Source organism: Xiphophorus maculatus, chromosome 5 (assembly GCF_002775205.1).
Source record: "Xiphophorus maculatus strain JP 163 A chromosome 5, X_maculatus-5.0-male, whole genome shotgun sequence".
NCBI lineage: Eukaryota > Metazoa > Chordata > Actinopteri > Cyprinodontiformes > Poeciliidae > Xiphophorus > Xiphophorus maculatus.
The window spans coordinates 24,420,950-24,444,404 of NC_036447.1; the positions used below are offsets into that span (position 1 = coordinate 24,420,950).

At 36.8% G+C, this 23,455-nt stretch overlaps 1 protein-coding gene across 3 annotated transcripts in view; it reads right to left on the minus strand.

The window, feature by feature from the left end:
* Positions 1–23,455, minus strand: part of sgcz (sarcoglycan zeta) — a 342,032-nt gene that overhangs the window by 63,269 nt on the left and 255,308 nt on the right. For all 3 annotated transcript variants that reach the window (XM_005807872.2, XM_023334551.1, XM_023334552.1), the window contains exon 4: positions 16,260–16,347. In XM_005807872.2, the coding sequence (XP_005807929.2) occupies positions 16,260–16,347 (88 nt within the window). The remainder of the gene's footprint in view (positions 1–16,259; positions 16,348–23,455) is intronic.

Here is a 23,455-nt window from a genome sequence, read left to right on the forward strand (position 1 = left end):
GTTTGTTCAATGCCTCCACAATTTCTCATCTTGAGAATATGCTAACACAGTAGGAAGTAAGAAATTACTTACTTAGTAAGAAATTAATAACTAAATGCAAATGGGCAAAGATATGCAAATGGACATTATTGAATTAATGCCCATTTGCATATCGTTGCTAGTGGTGTCAACAGATGACTCTTCGATTATATTCACTATGTTGCAAGGAATTTTGTATATTCTTTGCATATACAGTATATATATTCTCGCTCTCTCTCTCTATATATATATATATATATATATACATATATATATATAAAACACTTCATATAAATTTATAAATAAAAAGAATAAGAAAATATATTTCAAAATGTAGTAAAAACTTGCCAGAAGAGCAATGTATGTTTGTTTTAGATGTTTTTAATCTTAAGTTTTTTTTATTTATTTACCATTTTTTTCTGGTTGTATATTTCTAAAAATAAATAAATAAATAAAAAGAAGTGACATATTTCCCAAAAATTCAATAAATTCTTATTATCTTAATTTCCATTCAGAGTTAATGGATGGAACACATTAAAGTAGTGCCAGTCTAACTGTTTTACTAGCGTACATTAAAGTGTTGAGGCCATAATAAAAGTTAAATGGGATTGCTCTCCTGAAGTTTAATTCAAGGTTTTAAATTAGGTCTTCCAGCAATGAAGGGATATGACGCAAGACGACACCATAAAAGGACTGAGGGGTTGCTACAAAGAACAGCGTTGGTAAGCCAAGTAAACACTTTATTCATGGTAGATTTTCTCAAACTGGTCTGGTTCTCCCTCACGTTCCTGTAGATGGGGAATGAGAGGAGCTATTTAAGCAGTGTGTGACATTCATGTAAAAAATTTCTTCTCTTAATGTGTGTCTGCAGCTTTGGCTTGCATGCACGGAGAGGCAAATTTGCATCTGTGAATACTAATGTGTTTTTGCTCTAAGAAACAAATCCAAAATTAGGTTGGTCTTGTCCTTTGGCCGTGGAGAGAAACTTAACCTTATTTTGTTCCTTTTTAATCACTTTTTAGGTTTCCTCTGGGTAAAATTCTGGATATAGGCTAAATGTTGCATTAAGCTTTCGACTAAAAAGTAAGGTTGTGGAAGTGTAACTGTTGTCTCCTTGTAAATTTTTAATGTGGATTTTAGAAACACATTTAGTTTGTGACAAATTTTAATACGTAGCTGCATTTAGTCATTGCCTAAATGACTATATTCTCTCTATGATTTGGAATATATTTGTTTATGTCAAGGCTATAGACATATAGAGTAGCTAAATGTTAACTACTAACATTTAGTAGTCAACTACAACTAGTAGCTACTACTACTAACAACCTATTGACAAGGACAATGAGCTTTTTCAATAGGCTAACTGGCAAAAACTATGACGTAGATCTGAAATCATCCAGACCTTAAAAGACTAATCCACATATCTTGATGCTTTTATTTACTCTGCCGTTTATAGCAGATTGACCTCAGGTGTTTTTCCAAAAAGTTTTATAAAATGTTGCTATACAACTACTCAAGAAAAAAAGAAGAAAAAAGACGTCTTCCTCGACTCCTCTGGCCGAGAAAAGGTTGACTAAAAGCCGGCCTAAAATTAAACAAAGTACTGGAAAGAATGTCTGCATCCAACTTTACTTCATCCTCCGTGACCAGGCAATCCTGTGAGTCCTCCCAGTTAGGGTTTAACACTTGCCACAGTACTGATTGCATTCTGTTGTAGGTCTTTAAGGACATCAATTTAGCAATGGAGTCTTTTGTATGTGTACTATTTATGCTGTTAGATTTGAAAAAGAAAAAAAAGAAAATAATCAAAAGATGCCTTCGAGCGAACCATGAGATTTGTCATCTTTAGGAGCAGGGGAGGGTCATCAAAGTTTTAGCTCTGGAGTTGTTTAGGTCTCGGCTATTACAGAGAAGACTTGTTTTTTAAAGAATTGTAACTCAATTGCTGCTGGACTAACATGGGGACACATGAAGGATTCATTCCTGCTTCTCTTCTTTTCATCCACTCATCTGTTTTGTTATTTTTAAGAAACAACACTTTGTTATTCGTATGCAAATCACTGTCAGGTTTAACGTCCACTGAAGAACATTGACGTTACACTAAGTCTTCTGACTTTACGTAGGACCAATATTGAATTCATGTTATGAAGACGGACTTGGACAAGCCTTAATATGTTGATTTTTAATCAACGGCCACATCCAAAACAAAACACCACAGCGACTCAGGTCTTAAACTTGACTGTTAAAAGTAATACTTACTTTTCCTAAATGGTATATTGGTTATTGTAATATAATTCCTCTTGGAAGTAACAAGCCCAAGAACAATCACTTCACATGACTCTTTAGTCAGGCTGTACGTTGTTTTCTATAGTGATTTATAACTAAATATGTGTGATTTGGTCTGAAATGGTATCTCAGTCTGATATTATATGATATGGTGCATATGGTTTGGTATGGGGTGTGTGACATGGTATGGTTCAACATGTAGTGAAAAAAAATTCAGCCTATATCACCAATTCATGAGCCACGGACAGTACTATTACAGAAACTATTGTAGCCAAATTAAGATCTTCCCACCACTAGAGTGCGCCGTTTTCCCTAGTGATCACAGAAGGCTTTAGAGCAGGGGTGTCAAACTCCAGTGTCCTAAAGGGCCGGTGTCCTGCAGTTTTTAGATGTGTCACAGGTACAAAACACTGGAATGAAATGGCTTAATTTCCTCCTCCTTGTGTAGATCAGTTCTCCAGAGCCTTATTGACCTAATTATTCTATTCAGGTGGTGCAGCAGAGGCACATCTAAAAGTTGCAGGACAGCGGCCCTCGAGGACTGGAGTTTGACACCTGTGCTTTAGAGATTTAAAGAAAGCTGGAACAACGCTAATTTGCTTGGTTGAAGGGAGTTTCAAGATTAGATGGTAAATATGTAACCACCGTCATCTTTGTTCAAAAATAGACAAATGAAAGAGGGACTTTAATCACAAAAAGAGAGGAAACTATTTGCTGAGTTTGAGATGGATGTGTTTGATTACTCTAGATCTGTTAGGAAGGATGGTTGCAGGCATGTGACATTCTGGATTGTAAATATCCATCCATCCATTTTCTAACACTTTGCCCTAATGGGGTCGGGAGGTGCTGGTGCCGATCTCCAGCTAACGTTGGAGAGGCGGGGTTCACCCTGGACAGGTCGCCAGTCGGTCGCAGGGCAACACAGAAACAGACAGGACACAACCACACATACACTCACACCTAATGAGAACTTGGAGAGACCAATTAACATGACAGTCATGTTTTTGGACTGTGGGAGGAAGCCAGAGTCCCCGGAGAGAACTCACCATGCACAGGGAAAACATGCAAACTCCATGCAGAAAGACCCCGGGCCGGGAATCGAACCTTCTTGCTGCAAGGCAACAGTGCTACCAACTGCGCCACTATGCAGCCTGGATTGTAAATATGCTTTTTAAAATTATTTTAATAAATAAGGTTTATGTTTTGAAACGTGGTTAATAGTCTTGTGATTATCAGCCTGCACTTAACTGCAATGTGTTTTTTTTTTTTGCCAATTTAGCAGTTTTTCAGTGTCCACGTTTGGTTTTTATTAATGCATAAGGTTGTTGTTGAAAACAATTTTTGACACTTTTACAACTTTTATTAAACATACTGTAGCTTTCCAGTTCAGATACAAATTACTGTTTGTGAAATACAGAGCTTGAATGCACCAGTTTTCTTTCTGCAATGGTCAAACCAAACAATAACACATTAAATACACTCAAAACACACTTGTTGAAAAATCTTTTGCAATAATTGTTGAGTCACGCCTCCCTCCAGGACTCATTTCATGCGCCATCGATCACTTGATGAACCATCCAGCAGCTCCTTCTTTGGTGACATTTTCTGTAACTTAGGTCCTCTCTGATTGAATGTTGCTGCTCTTAAGCTGACAAGTGGATCAGCATCTCTCTTTTACTTTATGACTCTTTCAAAAAAAAAATGATAGAACACATCTGCTTTTCTGGTCCATTAATAACAGAATGGATTTTGGCCTTGTTTCCGTCTGACATGATCTCTTTCAATACATTTCTTGAAGCTCACCATTTTGGTTGTGTCGCTCGTACAGAACACGCTTGTTTGTAAGTATTCAACTACAAAACTTTTAACCAGGTGTTAAACGTTTCAAAAATAACGAGAGATCAGATGTCTATCACAACCTCATAGATGTTGCAATGTTTGTTTTTTTTTTAGATTGCTGTCCTAAAATGACAGAATTTTTTGGCATCTTCCAAAAAGTTGCAAAGTTGACATTTTTTAAGGTTTATTCTTGCCATGACACGATCTTACAAAAATGTTGAAATTGCTGCACCTAACCTTCCCAAAAAAGACAGGATTTCAATATAACTAATATTTAAAGTGCAATTAACGTTTTCATAATACAAGTAAAACCATGTCTTGAGGAGTTGTCAAAGAGTAAAAGAGGAATTCCATATTGCACATTCAAGTTGAAGCAAATCCTACACCAGCTCCTACTCTGCAGCAGACAGATTCCCCATTGGGTAAATTCTGAAGCAAAGCCCATCTGTATGTTTAAAATGTATTTGATTTAGGGAATCTAATATGCAAACGCTACCCCATTAGGGGCAGACATAAATTTATGCACAAACAAATCTGTTTTGCACAAAACTCAGGTCTGAGAGGAAAAGTGTACAAATTTGTAATTGTACAAGTAAAACTAAGGCATTAAATGTCACTCAAATGTTTATTTCTCGGTGAGCTCACAAATGCACATGAAATCCTAAATATTTGCACAGTCAATCACTTTTACTAAATGGGCTTCATGGTGGTGCTGTTAGTAGCGCTGTTTGTTCTGAAGGTTCTGCAGTCGAATGACAGCCTGGGCTCTTTCTGTGTGCAGTTTGCATGTCCTCCCTCTAGATACTCTAACTTCCCCCCACAGTCCAAAAACATGATTGCGTAGTCAATTCATTACTCCAAATTGCCCATAGGTAATAGTGTGTGCTTGGCTGTCTTTCCTGTGTGCCTCTGTGTTGCCATGTGACCTGTCCAGCGAGTAACCTCGCTTCTTGCCCAATGACCCCTGGAGACAGACGCCAGTCCCCTTGTGATAATGCAGCTTGGCAAATTTTGGCAACTATTTTTGTCTAGAAGAAAAAAGAGCATCAACAACTACCAATAAGTATGTTCTTCTCTCGAAATAAAAAACACACCTGCACCACAGGCTTCAGAAGAAAAAGCCACTAGAGAGCAGAGTGAGGCTGCAGCGTCACAGTCAGAGGAACAGTGAAATACGCGAGTCACAATTTGTCCTACTGTACTACATATTGATGATTACAATGATTATTTTACTGTAGTTATTTGTAAGAAAATTTTCTATTTGTTAACAAAAATGCTTAGGCCTGAAAACAGGTTTTGTTCTTTGGTTTCAATGTAGAGTATTTAATTATGCTGTATAACAATTATAAAAAATAAAGGTAACTACTTCACGGATTTCGCCTTTCATGGTTCTTTTTGGAACCTAACCCCCGCGAAAAACGAGGGTTCACTGTAATTACTATAATCTCTTCAATATGACTAAACAGATTGTAGTCCAGATATAAAAACTCAAAGTGCAACTGAAACATCAAAACGAACAGGACAAAGTGTTAACTTTGGCTGACCAAACTGTTCATTGAGACTATAATTTGACGTCCCAATTTCGGCTGTGGTCATATTGTGAATTTCACTGATATGAGTGAGGCAGCAGAGTCCACCCACTGTCTCTGCCATTACTCTGCTCCCTCCTGAGGGCTCATCTTCGAGAGAGAAGGTCTAAGAGCATGGATTGGCCTTGGGCTTCTCATCTCAGTTTTATTGCTCTCCTCCTTTCATCCCTCTGTTCTCTCTCTTCCTCTCTGTTGCTGTCAGCTCGTTAAAGTGAGTGAGAACCTGTCATCTTTGTCTTCTGAATGGCCGACCATAAAGATGATGAGTGAACTTGGGAGTTTTGAAGCCATACCCTTTCACCCGCCTTGGTGATGATGTCCCGGGATTCGAGGCAGTGAATTGGTGTCTAGATTACACTGGTTATCTAAACCTGTGCCATATAAATGGAGGAGTAATTTTCTAACATTACTTCTTCTTTTTTTCCCTCCCCCAATTTCTCCAACAGTAACGGGCAACATATGAGGTTCTGTGATACTTTGAAGAAGAAAAAACGGAGAAGACAAAAGAACACTGTGCTTTTGATGATAATGGGACAAAGTAGGAATTGAAAAAATTCATTTGTATTACATTTGTGTGTTTGTTTTGATTATTTATTGTAAAAATAAACTTTAGTAGAGACTTTCATCTTAAATTCTCACTTTCTATTTTTTCATCTAGCATGTTCACACACTCTTTCTTGCTTAGTCATTCTCTTTCTACAATGAACCTATAAATTTTTTTTTTAATTACCTTCTTTCACTCTCCCCTTACAACTCTGGAACCTGATGCCATTTGAAATTAATGAATCACCCAATGACATTTTATCTTCTTTTAAATTCAGGCTTACCTTCGTCGCTTCATTGTCTTTATCGTCTCACTCCAATTAAGCTGCCTTTTAAACTTGGTAAAATCACACACGTCATTTCGAAGGTTTTGTTACTGATGTAGCTCAACAGCGTCTAATCAAAGTGAAATTGAGGTAACTAAAGGCATGAGGAGCTCAGTAGCATTTATTTACAAATCCTGAATTTGTAGTTGTGGCTTGCAAACGCTAATCCTAGCCCTGGATGTTGTAATAAGGTCATGCTCTTAAAAGGTGCATTTGAGTCATTTGAAAACATAAAACCTGATTTGAAAAATGTCGAAGCTGGACTCATCCCTTCAACCAATGTTATTTTAATGCATAAACCAAAAAAGGTGATGCACTGCAAGAACACAAAATTTTACCAAATGTATTTTTTTGTCTAGTTTCTAAAGCAAATATCTTAGTACACTTAAAATAAGCAAGTAATAGGAAACACCTCTTTCCCAACTTTCCCAAGAACTTTGATTAAGCAAGATAGACTAAATTGGCTTTAGAGTATTCACTTTTCCTGGCTTTTATATTCTTTGGCCAACTTTTGTTTGTTCTTAAGTGTGCAGTATAAATAAAAATATAAGTCTGACACTGACATCCATCGATTTTCTATATTCTTACAGGCAGATTGTTGCTCATGTTCAGTCGTTTGGAGAGAGGGAAGCTTCACACCATGGTTCCCAGTCAAGCACAAGACAGAGAAACAACCATGAAACAAACAAACATTATTCCTAAAGGCAATATAGATACCAATATGCAAACTTATACAGAAAGCCTCTGCTTGCATTACAGAAAAGCCACAATAACTAATTCTTGTTTTAAGATTTAATTCAAATGGTTTTATATTCAAAATCCCAAACTGTGTACGACATTCACCCCGCTGATTAGCTTATTGTACGCAAACTTCTGACTGGCTCTGTAAAGTCAAAATCCATCTTCCGCTGTTCTTAAACCGCTTACGGTTGCTGCAAGGCTTCAACTAGAGGATACATTTAATTAAATACAGCTTTAATTGAATTTAGCTACCATTCGTCCTCACTAACCACTAACATGGCATCGCTGTGGCAGCTGAACAGTTGAATGTCAGCTAAAATTGTTTTCTGATTATAGTGCACATTGTGAGAACTTGCAAAGTCAGATTTCATTTATTTCTCCATTATGCTCAGTGTAATTGTAAATTCGCATCATTGCAAGTCCCCCCCAACCCCTCCGAGGAACAGATGATGTACATAACGGTCGTAGTTAGCTGTGATCATAATTTCAGCCTGTTGTCGTTTTGCTGTCTGAGACCCACAGAAACAGAAACACAAAGTGGTTTTATTCTGGTTTATCTAAGCAACGAAGTTAAAACTTGTCTTCCAGCTTTAAAACTTTAATTACTACGACAAATAAGTTTACACAGACATCCAGAAGTTACTCGTACACTTATGAACTTACTATACTTTTTTGTGGCCCTCAAATTGCACATGGCTAATTGTTTCCATACATTAAGGCCTGTTATTTGCCCTTAATATGGCATATACAAAATATGTTTTCACCACTTGTTCACAGGTGCAGATCAAATGACTCAATTCATTCTCCGCCAGTGATCTATTGGTGTTTGATGCTGACTGGATACGAATAAAATCAGTCTGAACTAAAGGTCACTTACCTTGGCGCCGCGTTATACTGACAATCAATAAAACATGTCGTCTGTTTGCTGTCAGGTTGCATCGTGGTAGTGTTGGGTTATGGTTTGTTGTTGGTAAAACTGCTCAGTAATTAAGTAAACACTTACGTGTTTGTCACATGTAATACCACAAAGATAATCCCAATCTCTTTGTTACATGTCCTTCCTCTGTTTATAGATGTTCACAGATTAATAATACTCAATAGAATATTTAATAAACAGCAGAAAACACTTCAAAAAGCTTTTGCTGCTACTTCAGACTGCGTGGCTCTGTTTCAATATTTACAAAAAGTGTCTCTGTTACAGTTTATGGTGTTACTTTATTAAAAGGGATGCTGTCTGGTGGTCATTTTCCATGGTCTGCAGCTGCATGATATTAAGTGTATTAGAGCGTGTTTCGTCAGAAAACATATTTTTAAAAGGAAATTAGGCATAAAACCGCAACATATGAATTGTTATTTATAAGATCAACCAAGCTATATTGCAGATATACTGTAGCTATAGAGATATAGCTAGAAACCATTTTTGTTAGGCTTGTTAATTTTTATGCATTTGCCAACAGACTGCATCATAAAATGTTGCTTGGTGACAGATTTAAATGGGGATAATTTTGCACTTGTGGATTTAATGAAGTAATAATCTTGAAATGCACCAAGTTATCTGGCTGTGTAATATATCATTATATTGATTATTACTTAGAAGGAGAAAAAAAACTTTTCAGAAAGGAAAAATGCTTAAAAATGTAAACATTTTTAATTTAAACATCACTAAAACTACACCTGGATTTTCAAATTAGTACATAATTGGAGGTTGTTTTTTTTTTTCAGAGACATCTGAAAACAGTAATGTGCTTCATTACATTACTGGAATTTGCTTTCCATCAAAATCAGAAATGCCCAGCTGACTGTCAGAGTGTTGAGGGTGAGCCACAAAACAAGGTGGATGTTCACACCATGTTGTTCCGAAGGATATTAGTGGAAAATTAAGTGGAAGGAAAACGATGGCAGAAATTGCAGAGACAACAAGGATAACTGCAGCCATGAGGAGGACTGGGAGGCAAAGCAAGTTAAAGAGACGAGTTTAAGGGAGATCCTCAATGTGTAGACATAAGTCAGAGTACGCAACTAAACCACAGCCAAAGTCAGATGAAAACAAATTTACCATTTAATTTGGAAGAAAATATAAAGCCATAAAGTATGGAATCCAACATAGTGGGAGGATTAGGGAAGGCTTGTCACTTGCAGGTGTCACCTGCGTTCGATCACATTTAAAGTCGGAAGAGCCATCTAGAATGATATTTTAGAGCTTTCATGCTGATAACCTCCAAGAAGATGGTAACATCATTTCCCTCTAGAAATTGGCACTTCCTAGGGAGCATTCAGCTTCTATGCACCACAAATCTGGAACAAACTTCCAGAAAACTGAAAAACTGCTGAAACATCAAGTCTTAAAACCCACCTGCTTAGAGTTGCCCCTGATTAGCAGTAAGTGTAACATTGATCCACCTATTTGATGTGCTTTTGCTTGATGACTTTGATGATGGCATTTGACAAAATGTAATGTTTATTGCTGGTTTCATAATTGATGACCCTACGATGTTTTTACAGTGTAAAGCACTTTGAACTGCTTTATCGCTGAAACGTGCAACACAAAAAAAACCCGACTCACGCTAATTATGCAAAGAAGGAATTTGACAAAGTACAGAGCGCAAACTTTACAGTAGGTACTGTCCAATGGTCTGACATTTGTAAACAAAATGCCCTTCTTCTTGGTGCAACAGTATGAATGATTGAAATACACCTCTGTGTGTATAATCAGACTTACTGAGTTTTACTTTTGGACTCAAGTTACCAAAATGATTCTTAAGGTTAAGTTCAAGTGTACTGAGATGCACCTGTACTTGTTTCAGCACAGGAATAAAGGAACTATCCCAGCCATGCTGTTGGCTGACTTACAATTGATCGTCCAATTAAATCATTCTAAGCAGTGCCACAAACTGACAAAAGTTATTTTTTGTGAAGGAAACAGTAATATTAAATAATCTTTTTCTTTTCTGCTCTGTCTGAAGTCCTCAATAATACTCTCTTCAACATGACTAAATAATATCCCCCAAGGTTAGAACAACAGTGTACCATTTTTTTTTTACCATTTTTTTTTTTACCATTTTTCCTGCGAAAACACTAGAATATGTTGGCAGTAATGACTGAGTGTCAAACATTCGTGCCTTCTGCTGAAGCAGGCATCTGTACTAGGAACAAAAAAATATGAATCTGAAAACTGGTGCAGACCAAAAAGCCTGGTTGGAAAATATAATTTTTTGCCAATGAGAAAGATGAAGCAGCTCTGATTTTGTATGGGCAGTTTTTGTTTATTACCCTCCATCTTTAACCTCTTAGCATTTTTATCCAGAAAAAGGCTTTTTGGGTTTTGTATACGGTAGTTTACCAATGCATTATTAATATGATCCTTTTTTATATCCATTAAAGGAAAGACAAAGATTACCTAGGGTGTGCTGTTCATGCCAGAGTGATTAATGCATGCACACTGGCCATGCTGCGACAAATACAGATTGAAGTGCAGGATACTGTCTCACATCAGCGTATTAGCAAGCAAATAAGCATGACGAGGTGGTGTTGTGTTTGTTGTGAAAATCAGATAATTTTAACACATTAATGTTACATAATGCAGATTAATGGAACTACTATTTGACCTCACTCATGGTATCACATTATGGACTCGACACAAGCGTGACAAACGACAGAAAGACGAATGGTTTCCGTGACAGCAGACGGCAGACAAAAGTTAAACATGTTCAACGTTTTGTGTGTGTAAATGTGTGTGCACATTTATGTGCATAAGCTTGAAATTTTACATGCATGAATTTTTGACAAAGTACAAAATGAGCAACCGGCTCATTTAGCTGAGCCGGTTGCTCAACTAGATGAGGACCATCGACCGCCGTCTCTGGTCCTCATCCAGATGACAAGTTCCACTGAAATGAATGGAGAGGGACATTTCTAAATTAGCGTTTAAAACAAAATGACTTCTTTTAAGCCCTCCTGAATGTGAAAACCTGAAGAACTGAGAATCTACAGACAAAATGTAATGTTTTGAAAACGTGCGTACAGTGGCACCATGCCACTACATGGGCAGTTGCCCAGGGCGGCATCAGAAAGCATTGGGGCACCCGAGAACTAAAAAATGAAATGCATATCATCTGTCAGTTGTCCCCTGAGCAAGTTTGTTACCACTTTTATGCATGCGTGGTAGAGTAAGTTTCCCTTAGTTGCTGTTGAGTAATGAGAAACTATAAACTACACTTTAATTGGTTGGAGTGTGCAAAATTTGCACAATTGTGTGCATGTTTATATTTTAAGCTTACAAAATTAAGCATAGTTTGTAACAATAAATATACTAGATTCATCCAGTGTGCTTTTCTTCTCAAAGTTTGCTTCTACTGTGTATCAAAAGAGGATATTAAATATATAACCAGAACCAAAATCAATGCCCTTAGAAAACTGAAAGAACAAGTAATGAAAGTTTTGCTTTATTGTTTTTGTTGGATTCCAATTCAGCTTGACGAGATATCAGTACTAAGGCATGAGTTGAGAGTAACACTGGAAGCAAATGAGTTTAGTCAGCTGAGAGAACAGGGAGACTTAACCCAGAAATCACAAAATGAGCCTGAATCAAGAGAATAAACTAAAATGCACAAAACCCAAGAATAAGTAAGAGGTGAAGTGAAATATGACTCAGCAACATCATAGAATACAGGGAAATGAACTGCACTAGATAGATCCAAATGATAATTAATAAATTAAATAAAATAATAAACTAACAGAATCAGAGAACACAAAATGAAACCAAAACCCAATCACTCATGATCAGGACAAACAACAAAAATCACTACAAGCTGATTTGATCAACAGTGTTGCTGCGATGTCAAACACCTTCACTGACTAGCAAACAGTCAAAACAAAAAGATAGTTTTATTGACATTCATGTAGGGAAATGTAGGAGTAGCTCTAAATAAAAATATTGCAGTAATGTTTACATGGAGGAACATTTGAAGTGGCTCTTCATCTGAATAGCTAAAATTGATAAAACAAGAGGGAATTTTGTTGTAGAAGTAAGCCTATCTAAATTGTGCTGTAATATTTTGAATATCACCATAGCTGTGTGGGAGTTAGTTGCTTAAGACATGAGTGGATATGCAGATCATATAACAGAAACTACATGTCTTATCAGCATTTCATCTTTCGAAGCCTCCCAGAGCCCCGAGATCACAGGCATGTTGCTGATTAATGTGGAAAGAAAATGATGCTCATTCATCTTTCGCCCCGTCTCATTTTCCCCTCCCTTACTTTATTAATGGCTGTAATCAACCCCAAATAAATAATTTCTGTGCTTGGAACATGAATCTTGCTTTCCTACCTGTGGCATAAGTTGAACTGGGACATGATTTGTGGTGCAGTTTCCACCATTGTCTCCGGAATCTCTCTTCTCTACCATTTCAAACCTCTGTCCTCGGTTTTTCTTTTTTCTTTTTGAGAGGTCTAAAAAACACCGTAAGGTGACATGAAGGGTTGGTTTGGTGCAGCAGAGGGCCTGCTCTGCTCTTTGGCAGGTAAAAACACTTCAAATCATGCAGTGACCCTCTTGTTTCCTGCTGTTGCATCATTGACATGCTGGCTGTTGTTCACTTTGAAAAGACATTTCTTTTGCCTTCTTTTTGTTTCTCAAGGTGTGAAGGCCCTGTGTGTTTATGAGTTGTGTTTTTTTTCTTTCACTGCAATGTTTTTATGCATCATTCTTGGGTTTGTCTTGGTTTTATTTGGTTGTGTTGATTTTTTTTTTAAGTTTTGGTTTCTGCGAGAAGCGCCTGCTGCACTCTTTTGTAAGGCTGCCTCTTTGTGTTTGCCTCTTTGCTTTCAAGAGTCTAATATCCACAGCTGCGTTTGTTTCATCATCACCCACCTTAGTAAACATGGTGGTACGCAAATGTTGCTTGTTGTTTTGTCCGGTCCCTATTAGTTGCATTACGTTCTCTTTTTTGTTTCGCTCAAATTTGTTTAATGACAATCTAGCTTAATATTTGGAGAAAGGGTTTTGAACTTCGGAGGAAATTGGCTTGGACAATAAATGTTGTAGTATATTTTTCATCCTTAGAAGAAAATGTAATCAGTGTTATATTGAATTTTGCATAACGTGGCTCATGAGGTAGGAGTTTGTCCTGTAACTGATGGGTTGCTGGTTTGAACCTCCGTTTTTATTTTGCAGCATGTGAACTACAATAGACTGAACAAAATTATTTTAGCTCAACGCTCTTGTGGGATCATTTGTTTTTTTACTCTGACATCATGTGCGCCTTTACAATTTTTCCCTTTTTTTTTCGTGGTTTCGGGAACTGACGGTCTGACGGGACAACTCCCTACATCCGTGCTGTCTGATTGTGACATTTTCATTAAGAAAAACTCTGACCATGTCATGACAGTATAACATGAGACATATGATCTGGAAAAAAAGAACAAAACAAGCTATTTTATCTCCTTCACCAATCACAACCAGGAGGAAGAGCTGTCAATTGGGCTTGTGTATGCGCTCCTCAATGTGCTAATGGCAAGGAAACAACTTACCTTTACAGAAAAAACTATTTATCCACCGTCATCGGTGGCCTTACTAACTAGCCTTAACATTTATGTCAGGCTTTGATGTGGCAAACTAACCTAGTAGAGAGCAAGGGGTAGGGTATGAGCAACGTGTACACAGGCATGACTGAAAGCGCCAAGACTGTCCTCATTGCTCTGATTGGTTGTTTCTGTTTCAAATTATGCTGTCAGAACATATGGACAAATCTTTAAAAATCTGTTCAAAAAAATAAACTACTAATAATTATTAAATTAAAAAGTAACATACTGTATCTTTAAGAGTAGTAAAAGACTCAGATTGGTATTTGGGAACAAAATCCTAATCTGGGTAGGTTATGATTTAGATATGAAATATGACTGAATTAGTGAAATTAGAGATAACGCAATCAGTATTCTAATAAATTATTGCTATGTAAGCTGGATGTCCCTGTTTGGCCATTTTCTTTTTTTTTTTTAAAAAAGACTGGTGAGGGAATTGGGCAGCAGTCACATCGGGCCTCCTCTGCTTTGGTATTCACCGCGAATGTACAAAAGCAAGCACTTGCGGGCATTTCATCTACCCGTGCTGCTAATTGAAATGGTCCTGTATCTCTTGTACAGGCTAAAAAAGAGTTGGTCCTCTGGTGGATTTCAAGTCATGAATGCTAATAAGGTGGAACTTCTCCCTCCCCCGAGTGCGTGAGGTTTTCCGGGGAGGAGAAATCACCATCTTTCTTTGAGGATTTTTTTGAACCTCCCTTTGAGAGCGTCGATGGCGAATGGAGAACATGTGCGGTTGCTCCTGTCTTTCAGTGCGTTTGTGTTCATTTTAATTCTGGTGCTGAGTCAGCACAAGAGCAACAGGGGAAGATTGGGGGGGGGGGGCAGCGGGATGAGATCAAGAAGCCAAGGGGATTTCTGTGCCTGAAAGATGAAACTCCACAAGAGGATTCATCTTGTCCTATTTTATATAGTCAGTCAGTTACTGAAATTTTCCACAGCGCTTAGGTTTGACGATGTTTGCATATTGCAGCTCGCTATTGATGAAACAGTTACTTGCATGCACGGTTTTGACTGAAATGTAGGCTTAAGTGCGGTTATGCGACTGCATAAGTTTTGCTTCCTTGCAAATATGAATTCAAATCTATTCTGTTAAAGTTAAAAAAGAATCTCAATAAGCCACAACTAGTGAAACATGGTCGACTGAAGCCGACTGCCAGGCCCAATACTTGAAAAACAGGCTAGCTCTAGTGTCTGCAGAGGAAGCACATAATGCTTAAGGCGCGCATAAGAGCTGGAATACTTTTCTTGCTGAGGGAAGAGGCTTTAGCGAGTTTAGCAGCAAAAAGTGAGCTATAAGAGATTTCAAAACTTCAGAGAGAGAAATAATATATACAACGTCTGGCCTGCCAATGGTAATATAGCGGCTATTCATGGTTTTTCATGCTTTCATCAAAATGAAAATTTCAGTTCCGGAAACAGAAAACACCATTCATGTCACCTGGCTGTCAGACTGTTATTGTAGCTATCCATTTCTGTGAGATTTTATGTTTATGTGTGGCCAACAGCTACAGTCTGGTTTGAGCAAAGACATGTTTTACTAAAAAAACAAACAAAAACAACAAACAAAACAACCAATTTGGTCAAGGGCATTTTTGACAGGATTAATTTGTTTATAATGATTTCCCCAACGTGTTCAGTGAGTCAAGTTTTGAAAATGTGCAGCAAGTCACATCTGAACCTTAAATCTAAAAAATGGAAGTGAAGCAGAGAACATTATGTCCAAGAGCGCTAAATATACATGTGTTGTTTCTAGAAATGGCAATCCGTGCTAGAGGTTCACTGACGTATTGCAAAACAGTCATTGATCAGGATTTACTAATTTTTTTTTTTTTTACACAATTCACATTAGCCCTCTTGTTACATCTAAAGCTCAAAAATACTTGGATTTACTTCTTTTTGTTCAGAAAATGCAGATAAGGAAAATGTACACAGTTAAAGATACTTACATCAATACAAGTTTGCATTTTTGATGCAAAAATGTGCAACAACTACACATTTTCACATAACTATATGGTAACAAATGTGAAAATATATGATACATTAAAAAGATGTAGTAAGGTCACTAAAATAAGTGTGATATATCATAAACTAGTGAAGCTTGCCTTGAAAACATGATTTTATATAAAGAAAAAAAAAGGGAGCTGGATAGCTAATAAAAATAGATAGCTTCACTATGGTAATCAAAATGGAGGGGAAAGCATTTAGGTTTCAACTAGAAGAATACTTTAAATTTTTATGTTTAAACAACAACAAAAAAAAACAGGCGGGCTGAACCTTATGTAAAGGGAAAATAGCATGTGTGAAGTGTCTGTGTGTGACGAGTGTGTCTTACCCACGGTGAGCTGACCAGTCAGTTGTCCCTGATCATTTCTAGCATTGACCGTCACATTTCTGTCTGACTGGAGAATCAGCGGACTGTCCTGTAGAGGGCAGAAGAGAGAGGAACACTAAATATTTACTGCTTTTACTGAAATGGGGAAGTACTGCTTTTATTAAAATGTAGGTGAAAAGTTAATTAAGCACAATGAAACATGACGTCTGCATGGCACACATAAATAGCTGCTAAAAAGCTTCTCATTGGACATGTTTCACAGTTTAACATGTAGTAATATCCCATTTTGTATGTATTGCAACTTGTAATTGCAAGTAAATAAGGAGTCAGTTTGGGGGTTCCACAGGATTCTGTACTAGAGATAATTACTTGCTCCTTATTTAAACATATTTAAGGAATGTTGGCCTAGCTTTGGTACATGGATTTCACTGTACAGCATATTTTAGATGCTTCAAACCTTCAATCGTCCTAATATTTTTTTGAAAGGGACCAGTGGACATTTCTGACTTTGTAATGAAAGTAATTTAACCATTATACATATGTCAGAGAAGGACAACCTAAAACTTGTAGACAAGTTCAAAACTAATTTTTCACAACTCAAGTCTCAAGTCACTGAGTCCTAGTCAGTTTCACCCCCTAAATCCAAGTAGAGACTCGATTTTAACACCTGAAATAAATGTTTTTTCGTCAAATCCACTACAACTAGCACTCCTCTAACTCTATGAAATTATACAAAAGGATTCCAAACCTGTATACTTTGTTCTTAGGCCTAAATTATCACATGAACATTTAATAACTGTGTTTAAACTTATTCATTTGCATGTACAGTTATGTTTGAATTTTTAAACACTTAATTCCACATGTAGAGAGAGAAATTGCCAAAGACATAAATTTTGAGGGGAAACAAAAACCTCTGTCAATGTTTTCCAAAAGGAAGCACAAAACGCTATGAGCGATCAACTCTCCATAAACGTGACTAATTATCAAGCACATTTTTTCTGCTCACTTGATGGGTTCCTTTCACTCTTCATTACATGAGATATAAACTATTACAAACACTCAAGTCTCAGACCAGAAGTCCAAGTCAAGTTTTAAGTCTTACAAGTCTTACTCTGGTCTGAAGTCATTTTGTTTCAAACTCAAGTCACCGTCTTTACTTAAAGGTCAGTGGCCTCCAACTGCAAGATTTGAGGATCACTAAAAGGAAATGACTTTTCGATAGTTGCTCTCTAAAGAATCCATTTAAAATTTGCATTTTTAATATGGATAAGACATCCACATATTCAATGGGAATCTGGATTGGTGTAATTTTATTTCAACTGTGTGCTTAATTCCTTAAATTACTTGTGGAATAATTCACCAATGATTGATGACCATTGGTAAATAGTGCTAAGAGGTACCTGAAAATCTTTATCAAATTATTAAATTTCTATTTCATCCGATTCCAAGAGAGAAACTTTGACAGAAAGTTCATCTTTACTGAGAATGTTTGGGCTACTCATAAAAAAATCAGGCTGAATCGTGTTTGTGTTGCAGATTGGAAGATCAAACGATTGACCGAACTTTACCAAGGTAAAGGATTCAATGTTCTGTAAGGCCTTTATTTGTGTACAAAATAAATTACCTTGAAATTTCTTTTTAAAATGCCTATCACTGCTGCTGAAAGTTGAAAAGAGTCGCCTTATTCCAAGCTTTATGTAACCTTGGCTTTTGTATGAATCCATTTCTAACCCAAATCCCCTAACAAATAATGCAAATAATGGCCTATCTAACTTTTTAAGATAGGCCAGAAAAAAAAAAAATCAAAAATATTTTGCCCAGATGGGGGCAAAAATAACTTGAAATTCAGACCTGGTTAGATAAAAAAAAACCATGAAATTAGATTTTGGTGAACATTTGTTTAAAATATACTGTATAAAAACATTTTACCGCTGCCATCTGAAGATGAGGCTCGACATTAAATTGAGCCAAGGGGAAGCAAACTTTCTCCTATAGTTAAGCATTTCCTCCATTTCTTCTTCTCTTTGGATACTGCAATCAATTCAGTCGATATCTAATTAGTTTGCAAAACAAACGACGTTTGAAATTGTAGCCACTGCCCCCCGTTCACACCTGATTCCCTCTGTTCTGCAAACCTTACAAACTTGGCAACCAGTCTGCATTGTCTATTCAAAACAGGATTCTATCTGGGAGTGTTTGCTTGTTTAAAAAAAAAAAGTGTGTGTCCACAGTAAAAAAAAACAATAGCTTTAAACCTAAATGAGATAACTGCAGCCAAGACTTTAACCTCCACTCTTCTTCACACTGATTGAGCCCGTTTTATTTTCATGAACTACAGTACAAAAGTTGTGCGGGTTCACTGACCCTACTCGGTGGATCCATCTGCTTGAAGACTTTTGTTTTGTCTTCTCCCGTTTCATTGTGTCTGACATAATTTTCTTTTTTTATTATTATTATAATTCTCTTCTCTCCCCTCCTCATTTTCCCTTTTTAAATTACTTATTTGTTTTGACTGCATAAAATGAGCAGCTCACAGGTGACCCAATTTCCCTCTCGATTTCCCCCTACTAACATCTCGCCGGATTCCCGTCTGAATTTTAAACGAGAAGAGTGTTCAATTTGAAAACTCGTTGATCCGTTGAAATTGAGGAATCCTTATTTTCCCTCGCCTTTTCCATCCTCTTCACTTTCCCTTTTCTCATACTTAGTGGTGCTGTTTTGCCACGGATGAATATTTATTATTTTGCAGCCTGCTTATGCTTTCTGTTTTAAATGTCAAACCTGTCTGGACTCTATTTTGGAGCGTCGTGGTGGGGGAACTTCTGCAACAAGTGTCAAAAACGCAAAAATGAACTGCTGGGCAGGTATGTTGGGGGCACATGCGAGTACGAGACATAAAAACAAATACAACAAAAACACAAGATGTGTAGAGAAACCGTGAGTATGTGTAACTATTTGGTATTGAATGCAAATAAACATCGACCACTAAAAATCTAAAGGTGTGAAAGAAGTCCTGCCCTTGTGTTTGTACACACACACTTGACAAAAATGAAAAAATAGTGTAAAACCTCCATTGTCTTTTTTAAACTGCATGTTTCCAGTAGTGGTGTGTCGTCTTTCCAGTTTGTTAAAATTGACTCCACAATGCAAAGGATAACAACTCGATTCCTGCTCAATGGTCTGTGTGCACGAACAGACCTGAACCCAATCGCTTGTCCAGCACAACCTAATGTGGACACATCTGACCACATCTGATCAAACGTGTCCAGCACAAATTTGACATGTGTCAAATGTGTAACATGTGGATGACAAATCATGCTTTATTGAGTGATAACTAGCATGTGGGTTGGAGTTTCCAACTAAAAAAAGTTACATAGATTGTACAGTTTGTAGGAGATAACAAAAAAAAATCTACCGAATACAAATAATTTTCATTGGATGATAAAACTGTACAGATGTTTTACACTGCAAAAACACAAAACCGTAAGTGTTTTTCATCTAGTTTCTAGTCCAGTTATCTTAGTACACTTCAATAAAACAAAATCAACTTACAAGTAACTTTTCAGAACGATATCGGAGTTTAAGTGAATAATTCCTTTATGTTGATGACAAAGAACTTGTTCCACTGACTGATTATTTCACTTATGTGGGAAAAATTTCTTGTTATACTAATTGTGTTGTGACTGGGTGGAAAATACATAAGACAAAAGAACTGAAGTAGGAGCCTCATGCAATCTGCCCCCTCTCATTTTCCCTTGTACAGGAAAGAAGCCAAAATAACAGCGATAAAGCCTTTGATTTACAAAACTGAAGATTTTGTTGGCTGATGTACTGAAACAATCATGGTTTAATTAAACAGGAACACCAAACTTATAGAGCTTCAAAAGTGACCATGACTATTAAGCATACAGTTAGAATATGCTTTCCAATGAGGCCTGTTTGTCAGATTAAAAGCATCTTTTGAAAATGTCAATCTTTAAGTCGATATCCAACATACTTCAATAAAGTCTCCATGTAGATGTAATCTCCCCCCACCCCATTAGCTGGAAGCTAAATTTCTATCATGTTGTCAGAGATAAAGGCTTGAGAACATCAGTCCGTGTGTAATTAATGTGCATAAAGTGTTCCACATGGACCACTTTTCAGTCAAAACTTCCCTCGTGCTTTCTGGTAAAATCATTAAAGCATGTGAGTGACAGCAGCTGCGCTGGGAATTCAGCCGCAATAAAACGATGTTTGTGAGAAATGAAATCAAGAAGGAATTAACGAGGGTGAAATTCATTTAGAGCAATTTCTTGTTAAGCGTAAACTGGCACGACACTGGCTGCGCCGCGGTAGCTCGAGAGCGATCGCAGCAGAATGACTGCTTTGCTGCTCCGGTCCTTATCTGAGCGTACAAAGAAATGGACCGGTTTGAAGTGTTGCGCAAACGGAGCCGGGGTCCGAAAACAATCAAACGGAAATTGATGTGGCTTGATGAGGCTTACGTTTGTCAAAAACCCAATTAATTTTAAGTTATTCAACGTTCAACAAATCCTTTAATATTATATTCGTGGGCAGCTGTTATGAAATAGTAACCGTTACTAATTTAGTCATTTCAGCACAATGTTTCAACCGTGGGAAACAGAATCTGATTAGAATATCTTAATTGGGAATTATTGTAAAATTGTTTTGAGAGACAGAATTATTAAAGTACTGGTGAACATCTGTGCCTTACATTGGATAGTAACTATTGTACTATAGTTACTGCCTGCATTAAAATTTTTGCCTCATTTTTTGTTGCACAACTATACAATGATAAAAATGTAAACATTCTGCAAATTATACAGAGATATAGTCCTAACACAATTGTTCCTATTGGTTTAATTTTCTATTTCTATCCATAAATAAATCATTTTGATTCAATATATGAACTAATAAAAGAACAAAAAAAGCAAACTATGCAGAGTGTGTCTTTTTATTGTCACAAGGAATTTACATAGACTTTCATTACTTTCTAAAGCTTTAACCTGACCCTACACCTAACCATTACTAGTTCATGCCTAACCCTAAACCTAACCTAACCACAACACAATTCAAAACTTAGTCCTAAGCATAACCCATAACCCCAAAAGCAGCACTTCCTCTCATGGGCCCCATAAGGAGCAGTCGGTCCCCTCTACATAGCATGTGTTACGAAAATGGTCCTTACACTGTATCAAATACAAGACCACGCACACACACACACACGTAAACACACACATCATGCTGTCTCTTGTATGCTGACACAACATGCACCAGTGCACCATTAATTCAGTTAATAGTTTAATTTCACTTTGATTATGAATACAGGCACAGGGCTGCCAGCCTGAGGTAGCTGCTGTAATTAGTCAGGTAATAATGAGCTGGACTGATGGCTCATCATCAGAGCCTCCAGACAGACGTGCAGATGGGCCCTAAAAACAGACCTGAGCTCTACCTTCTCGTGTGTGACGCCCGCCACGCCAACAGTTTTCTTTTTTAAATTATTTTTTTTGTCTAGACTTGACGCTCACACGTAATGTCGGTATTTTTTTTATTTTAAGTGGGTTTTTTGCCAGAGCATGAGGGTTTGATCACTTTCCTCTGTCACTTTAATTGAATTTATTTTCTTTACCATCTATTTTATGGTATTGAACATGGAGCAAGTTTTAGTTTTATGCCCCACTAATCTTACCAAACATGGAGAAACATCTAGTTTTATCAGATCAAGAATCCAGAAAACCCCAGACTAGTTAATAAATTCTTATTCTTCCTAAACATGGGGAACCGCTAGATATGTTTTACACTTTTACCCTTTAGCAAGCTCCTTACATTTTTATTTTTCTCTTAATTTGCTTTTTTTGTATTTCCTCCAACTCATGTAAAGCACTTTGAATTGCAGTGTTGCTGAAAATGTGCTATATAAATAAAATGATCTTACCTTTACCTGGCCCCAATTAATATGATGTTATGATTTGCTATTTTTTTTAAAGCCGTAAGTTTAATTTAATAAAAATTTAAATGTAGGACGAGCATAAGAAGAAATGCTTTAAAATAAAAGGAAACCTAGGTTTACAAACAGGTGAGCAGTAAATACCTACGTGTTCATCTGAACGTCTGGTCCCTCTCTTATGTTTTTTTTATTTCTTTATTTACTTTAAATTAGGTCAAATGGATGATAAATGAATGATTCATTAAGTGAAGGGGTTGAAAAAGACTTGTTTCAGTTCATTGGTCCTGTCAACTACTGTGCAAGTTCGAACAGAATACCAATCAAACAGTGTGTGATAAAGAACCTCGGGGGCTCCTCTATTTCACTTTCAACTTTGATTCAGCTAATTAGCGAGGACTGTTAAATAAGTGATGTGTTTGTTAGTGTATGGGGCTAATTTGTTGTTTTCGGTCCCTACAGCCATATAAAATAAACCGCCATGCCCAGGAGTGCCGTCTCTGGGTAGTTGGATTTAATATGTTTAAGCTTCTTAATGTGCAGTCGGAGCCTTGAACATCGATTTAACAAGACATTAGCGTGCTTTATAATTTTTTTGTTGTAAACAATTTTGAGATTGACTGATAGCGTTAAAATCTAAAGGTGGCAGCCAGGATAGGGGTTGGGGAAGTTTTGTGTAATGTAATTGTCTGTGTGCAATAAATGCACAATAAATACACAAAATACGGCAACGTGGGAAGGAACATGACTTATGTTCTCATTTGCTAAAATTTTAAATGCCATTGTCAGAAATTACTGCAGTGCCACTTGAAATCCTAAAGGCTGGGAAAAAATAAAAAAAATTGTGGCCAAGCGGATACTCTGTGGATTGGTTGGCTTGCAGATATTTACAACATTTCTGGAAAAGGAATGTAACATGTAATTTCATACATAAAAGTGAATATGTTAATTCCAGTAATATAATAATATCCTATAATAGTAAAATAATAATAATAACAATAAAAAAAGTGTTCTTTATTGCAGTAATAACCATGCAGGGAAAATAGTCAGAATAGCCATTTGGTCTAAAAAATTATAGATTACCATTACAGTTGATACGTTCTATATTTATAGATTTTAATCAAATAGGTGGGCTCAGAAATATTGCTTGAGGTTAGTCTTAAGCTCCATTGTTTCTTCACAATGCCTATCAAATTATTATTGGCAGTCTGGAGTTGTGCTTTCAGAGTCTTGCTTAAACGACAAT